General features: G+C 33.0%; 1 protein-coding gene across 1 annotated transcript; it reads left to right on the top strand.

Moving 5' to 3' along the window:
• The first annotated feature begins 295 nt into the window (after positions 1–295).
• On the top strand, positions 296–6,125 carry LOC130967065 (protein FAR-RED ELONGATED HYPOCOTYL 3-like). Its single transcript, XM_057891886.1, has 8 exons — positions 296–341; positions 644–680; positions 800–831; positions 1,378–1,445; positions 3,316–4,423; positions 4,933–5,687; positions 5,862–5,921; positions 6,003–6,125. Exons 1-8 carry the CDS (start codon positions 296–298, stop codon positions 6,123–6,125), a joined length of 2,229 nt encoding a protein of 742 aa, XP_057747869.1.
• Positions 6,126–7,823: the final 1,698 nt, after the last annotated feature.

Below are 7,823 nucleotides of genomic sequence, written 5' to 3' on the forward strand. Positions count from 1 at the left end.
AGGTGTTCCACCACTGCTTGGTCACTCGGTGTCTTTGTCTCCCTGTTGCATGCTCTGTTGAAGGCGTCTTCGAGCTTCCAAGTAATTTTTTTTAGATATGATTATTTGATTGAATAACTGTTGCATGTCTCTGTCTCCCTGATGAGTATGATTGAATAGTTATTTGATTTTGTGAAGCTCTGTTCACTGAAGTCACTGAAGTGTGAACTGATGAACTATGATATACTGATATAGTGATACTGATTTGTGAAATCATGCATAACAAGTGTTAGATTGTTACAGGTTGAAAAATGTAATGGGCCATTTGGATGGTTCCCAAGGGTTTCCTCGGCTTTCCATATGTTAGTTCCTTCCCATATATCTGCTTTCAGTTGATGACTTGCTATGGTGTCTAGTTTATCCATTAGTGGTATGTTTACAATTGTGTTTATAGGAATTGGAAATGTGGAGCATTAATCAATATAAATGTATTGTTTGATATAAATAAGAGTATAACTGAAACTAGAAATTAGTGTTTTACAAAGAGTATAACAGTTACATATTGACTAGATAATAGATATGTTCTACACTTCTACTTAATAATGAAGTTGTTGGTTCTGCACTGATTTACAATTTTTTTTAATTCTGGTTTTTGCTAATGTAGGTGATGAAGCCGATGATGCAGACTGGAACTTTGTTCTGTGAGAGTTAAAACATTACATATCAGTTCCCCTATCTTGGCTGCTAAAAGTCCCTATTTCTACGAGGTAGATTTTTTTTGTCCTGATTAATTTTGCTAAAAATATTTTCAACTGCTTAGAGCTGTTTGTTTACGTGTTGCAGCTTCTTCAAGTGAGACGAAGCAGTCAGAACAAAGACATGTCACCCTAAAAATTAATGCCTCTGGCATAAAACATAAAAGCTTTATAGTACCTATTTATTGAGCGTTCTCCCAAATAATTTTTTTTGTTTACAAATGCCATGTTTCTTTCTTCTTGTTACAGAAAAAGTTGCTCTTATGCGGTTATTGAATTTTATGTATAGTAGTACATTGACCAATACTTCAGCAAGAAATAGTCCAACCATTGTGTGATGCAGCAAAGCTGTTTCTTGTTAATAAATTCAAGGATATAGCCAAGTAAAGGTTACCCTATTTTACAGAAGATTGTGTTATCTTATATTTCAGGAACCGTGAATTCTTTTTTATTAATCTTTTTTTGTATTTGGGATTTACTATTTCCTCCTGTACATCCTTTTTGTTTGCTGGTGAAATTTTTATTTTCAATTTTTTTCCGTCCATTCTTTTGTAGAACACTTGTTTCTTTTCATGCCATTCTGCATGCTTTTCTGTGCAATGTTGCTTTTCTCTTTGAATGTTAACTCATGTTATTTGTGCAGGCATCGAGGAGCTTATGACCTTGCCATTAGCTGGTATAGAAGCAGTAATTTCTAGTGATGATCTCCAGGTTGCATCTGAAGATGTTGCCATTTTATGTTTGATTGGTTGTTTTGTTATTTGACTTTTGAATTTGTATTTGAATGAGATTATAATTTATGTATGTAGTACTTTTAATTTGAATAATATTTTAAAGTTTACATTAGACTATAATTATATTTTAAGGTGTTTATTTATATTTTATTTATTATTTTATTATAAAATGGTTTTTTTGGTTCAACTACGGTCGAACCGGTTGAACCTATGAACCAGTGAACCAGTAGTTAGAACGGTTCGATGATCGGTTCAGTTCTCAGAACCTTGTTAATAACACCAAATATTTAAATCAATACAAATAACACAATATTATGCATTAATTAGTCTAAAATCTTATGCATTTTAAACATAAAACATTAACTTATAGTCTTATAATAACTAATAACACAAAATATTAAGGTTTACAATACTTAAATTCCACATAAGAATAACTATCATCCATAACTAATAACACAAAATATTAATTGTATATGATGACCGGGCCATCAGGCCGATTTCGGTGACCCGAACCATGGCCCGGATCCGACCCCGAATTAATGACCGAGTCTATTTTTTAGACCCTTATCCGGCCCTAGACCAAGTGAAATCACACCAAATTAGCCAATAAAATATTCGAGACCGGACCAAATCTTCAGGTCGGACCGGGCCATGCACACCCCTACTTTCAGTACATCCACTGTGACCAGCAAATATATCAATATCTAACCATCATTCAGCCAGCATGCGTTTTTACACTAGGGCTCTCTCACGCGCTATCACAAACGGCTTTCTCTCACGCGCTATCCCAAACGGCTTTCTCTCACGCTCCTCTCCAAGGAACTAGCCGCAGAGCACCGCTAGCCGGATACGCTCTTCTACGATCGCAGTTTCGTTGACAAAGCTTGAAGCTTCACCTTTTACTCTTTGATAATATTTTCTTCTCCGTTGATCATGGAATCAGTGTTAGAAGAACAGAATATTGAAGTAAGCAATTTCTCCCTCTTCTAATTTCATGATTTTTGTAATGATTTTCATAGTGCATCAATGAACACAATGATGATTATGATTATGAATTTCTGAGCTTGCAAAGCATGCTGTTTTTTTTTCATAATAGAGTTTAAATTGAATGTACAGAATTCAAATTATACCTTATTCGCTTTTGATTTTCATAATGCAACAATTCACAATTAACGCAAACCAACTGTTTGATGAAATGACTAAGACAGAAAATATAAAAAATATTAGTGTTTCTTGTTTGTTGTTTCTGAGTAATGAATAATGGTTTTTAGAAGAATGCCCTGCTACCATAAAACACTCTTGATCCATCTTTTTTCTTCTTACTATTATTACTAACATCATCAATTTCTGATATGATGTTGTTATTATTGCTGCTTTCATGATTCTGAATAACATCACCACAATCTTTATCTTTTCTTTTAGATTTGTCAATTTCCATAGGTAGCTTGATTCTTGTTAATAAGACAAGATGCATCCTCAATGAAACTGATCTAACCTTAGCTGCTAAGAACCTGAAGTAGAAGTAGAAGCATCAAATTTGTAATTGTTCTATAACAGTAAACATGTTCTATGATTTTTTTGGGGTTGGAGGTACATAATTTCCAAGGGTTAGGAAAGTGAGGCTAAGCTAGTTAATAGGTAGTGTTGTGTTTTATGTAGTTGTTTTGTTTTGGTTGGGTTTGTGATGCATTCAAATGCAGTCTGTTGTTGTAGGGTCCTGTTTTGCATTCTTTTTTGTATATTTTGCAACCAGTTTAATGAGATTCTGCATACATGACTTACCATAGTTTGCACCTACTTTAATGAGATTTTGATTTACTATCTGATGTATGCTAACTTTTTTACAGGATGTGCCCAAGGTTGGCATGTGTTTTGGAACCATTGAAGATGCAAATCAATTTTATCATAATTATGCCAAGCGCATTGGTTTTGTTACTAAGATAAGGTTTACCCGAAGAGTTGGTAAAGATAAGGTTCCTAAGAATCAAATGATCACTTGCAATAGGGAGGGAAAACGCAAGTCTAGAGTTTCACCAATAGAAAAGACCAACCCTAGAACCAACTACAATTGCCCTGCAAGGATTTCTATTAGGTTGAATAAGGAGGGTCTTTGGATTATATCGAAGGTGTGCTTGGATCATTCACATCCTTGTGATCCAGAGATGGCAAAACTGTTGACACGTAATAGAGAGATGACTATGCACATGTGTCGAGTCATTGAGAGGAATGATGAAGCAGGTGTGAGACCAAGCAAAACATATCAAGTATTGGTGGGTGAAGCAGGAGGTTTTTCTAAGATAAACTTAATGGAAAAAGATGTTAGGAACTATCTCAGCAGAAAGGTACGCAATGTTACGGAAGAAATGGATGCTAGGGAGATGTTGAAGTATTTTACACGGATGAAGGAAATGAACTCTGATTTTTATTTTGATATTGAACTTGATCAAAACAAGCGTCTCAAAACTATATTTTGGGCTGATGCTCGAAGTAGAGCAGCATATGAGTACTTCGGTGATATAGTTTCGTTTGATACTACTTATAAAACCAATCGTTACGATATGCCATTTGGTTCCTTTGTGGGGGCTAATCACCATGGTAACTCAGTGCTTCTTGGGTGTGGTTTGTTGAGTAAGGAAAATTCAGACTCGTTTACTTGGTTATTTAATGATTGGCTTACATGTATGCATGGAAAGGCTCCTAAAGGCATTATAACAGACCAATGCCTCGGAATACGAGCTGGAATTGAGAATGTGATGCCAGAGACACGTCATAGGTTATGCATTTGGCACATTACGAAAAAGATTCCAGAAAAATTCAAAAGACACAAGAGATATGAAGAGTTACAAAGTGATTTAAATAATATTGTTTGGGAGTCTATTTCAGAAGATGATTTTCAAAATCAATGGAAAGATTTTCTGATTGAATATGGTTTAGAAGATAACAAGTGGCTATCAGGTACTTCTCTAAACATGAATTTTTATATTTTGCACATAGGAATTAGCATATTAGTATTTAAAAAAGTATCAAGTGGCCATGATATTCTATTTGCTAGAATTCTAACATGTGTTTGAATATGCCTCTAGTACAATTTTCTTATTCTAATTTTTTTTAAACTTCAATGCATTATTAACATGTTTATGACAAAATTTGCATCCACTTTTGTTAAGTTTGCTTACAAATTTTTTTTATGTATATTTGTTTACTATGATACATAGATATCTATGAAGAAAGACATCGATGGGTTCCAATTTTTCTTGACAACTTTTTTTGGGCTGGTATGAGATCCACACAACGAAGTGAGAGCATGCATTCATATTTTGACAAATTTATAAATAACAAGAGCTTGTTGATTCAATTTGTCAAACAATATGACAATTGCCTTGGATGGAAAGAGCAACAAGAAAGGGAGGCTGATGTTGAAGACTATAAATCAATAATACATTGTGCCACTAATTCCTTAATAGAGAAGCAATTTCAAGGTGCCTATACTAATGCAAAGTTTAAGGAAGTACAAAAGCAATTTAGAAAGAAAGCAAATTGTATTTTGCACCTTATGAAAGCAGTTTCTACATCTAAAGTCTATTCTATTTTGGAGGATGTATCTACTTCTAAAGAGAGGGTTTATGAAGTTAACTACAATGCGGAAACGAAGGATATTACATGCATGTGTCAAATGTTTGAATCAAGAGGCATATTATGCCGTCATAGCTTGGTTGTCCTAGGGCATGAACGCGTGAGAGAAATTCCAAGAAGATATATTTTGGACCGTTGGAGCAAACTTGTGAAGAGAAGACATAGTGATATTAAGAGCAGCCATGATCCAAGTTTGTTGAATCCAAAAACAGAGAGGTTTGATGATTTATGCTCCCATTCGAACAGTGTTGCTCAATTTGCATCCCAAACAAAGGAAACAAGTGATATCTTACATCGTTATCTTGATATGGCTATGGCGGAGTGTCAAAAGCATGTTGCTAACTCATCATCTAATGCCAATGAATTAGATAATTTGCTTACATTAGAAGATGGTGGTAAAGATGGTGGTAAAGATGCACTGTCCATTTTTGTAGGAGGCTGTATAATAAGCATTCAAGATATTAAAAGCCCTCCTTATGTGTTCACTAAGGGTCGTCCAACAAATAGGTTAGGATCTGAAAAAAACAAGATGATAAAAAAGAAGACCGAGGCAAAGAAGAGGAAAAGTGAGATAACCGAAAAAGAGGTAAAACATTATTTTATTTTGTTACCCATGCTATTTTTTTACAATAAATAGACTTTAGATGTAGAAACTACTTCCTTAAGGTATATATAAAGGATAATCAGTTGTACTTTATAGCCATGCTGTTATTACTTAGTACTTACACTTGAGTGATAGCTTTTTCTATTGTATATAAAGGATAATCAACATATTGGAGATATTCAAAGTCTCCCTTTCAACGAACAGGTTCATCCAATAGTTTGTGATTTTGTGATTTATAAACATATGAATTTTATACATGTGATCTAATATATTTGTTTTTCTTTTAAATTGTTTCAGCTTCAAGATGCTAACTACAATGTTAATGAGGGATTTGAATCTGATTCAATGGGAGCATCAATGGGAGGATTCATGTCCTTATTGAACTCAATCCATTCATACCAATTCTCAAATGTCGATTGATAGCAAAATCATGTCGAACCAAAAGAATTTTATTTGGCAATACATTAAAGAGTTCAATTAGCTGATGATTCATGAGACAATTATTATTTTGGACAAGAAATAATAAAAATGATTAGTTTCATGTGTACAAACTGCTTTCAAACTCCAATACAGCAGCTTGCTACTCCTGTTATTCCATTTATTAGTAATAATAATTAATGCTTGCTTGCTAACTTACCCAATTGGACAAAATGCAGTTATCATCTTCCAAGATTCTTTCCTATATAAATTAAAACAAGTACCAGTTACAATAATAATAATAATAATAATAATAATAATAATAATAATAATAATAATAATAATAATATATTGAGAACGAGATGATGGAGAAATTTGTAAGCAAAATAACTATGGATATATGCATATATGCTTCATTAAAATGGGTGTAAATTAAATTTGTTTATAGGTACAAAATTAGTTTGTAACTAGTATTTTACCCGTAATAGCATTAAACTACTTTTATAAAATGGTCGTAAGGGACAAAAGTCCCTGTTGGCTATGAAGACCAGAGTATTAAACAAAATTAAATAATAAATTTTTTTGTCATTATTTTCAAATAGAAGAGTTTAATTTTTTTACTTAATTTTAACATTCATTATCTAAAATTTGAAATAATTTAACGTGTATATTTTTAATAAATTTGTTATACTTGCTATTTAAAAACAATATTTTTTTCTACATGATAAATTAAACTATCATGTGTGCAAACTGTCTGATTCATGTGTGCAAAATCTCATTAAATTGGGTGCAAAACATCGATATTATGTGTGCAAAAATTCATTACATTGGGTGCAAAATGTGCTGAGTGAGGTGTGCAAAATCTCATTAAATTGAATGCAAAACATCGAATTCATGTGTGCAAAAAATCATTACATTTGGGGTGCAAAATGTGCTGAGTGAGGTGTGCAAAATCTCATTAAGATGAGTGTAAATTATTTGAGTGAGGTGTGCAAAATCTCATTAAGACGGGTGCAAATTGTATTCATAAGGTGTGCAAAATCTCATTATAATAGGTGCAAATTAAACTTATTTATAGATATAAAATTAGTTTGTAATATAACCCCATTTATGCTTCCTAATATGAGAATGAGATCATGGGATATAACTACTCCAATTTATATATAAGATCACATAGGATTCATACATAGCTAAAAAAGGAATCATTCATTCATTGAAAACTGAAAAGTCTCTCTTGTGTTTGCTTACATTACATGCTACAGTGTAACTCTTTCTTTCCTAAAAGAAGCAACACACAATGAAAAATGTACAAAGTAACATGCACTTGGTTCTCGCAACTGATGCCAAAGCCAAGGCTCAAATGGACTCCTGAACTTCCCCAAACATTCATTGAGACAATTAATCAGCTTGGAGATTCAGAAAGTGAGTGCATACTATATAGTAAAAACTATAAAACAATACCTTTCTACAAAACAAGTATATCTAATGATCACTTGAACTTTGTTATATAGAAAACAAGTATATCCAATAACCCCTAAAAAGAGATAGTAACTGTAAGTCTTGAATTTCAGTTTCTACGCTTCTTAGCAACAGTTTTCTTTCTAAACCCCTTCCCAGCCGAACCAAGGCATTCAATCATCAATTCATCAGTATTACATACTATGTAAGGACTTGATTGAGTTGGAGTTGGCTTTACCACTC

This window comes from Arachis stenosperma, chromosome 3 (genome assembly GCF_014773155.1).
Source record: "Arachis stenosperma cultivar V10309 chromosome 3, arast.V10309.gnm1.PFL2, whole genome shotgun sequence".
Lineage (NCBI taxonomy): Eukaryota > Viridiplantae > Streptophyta > Magnoliopsida > Fabales > Fabaceae > Arachis > Arachis stenosperma.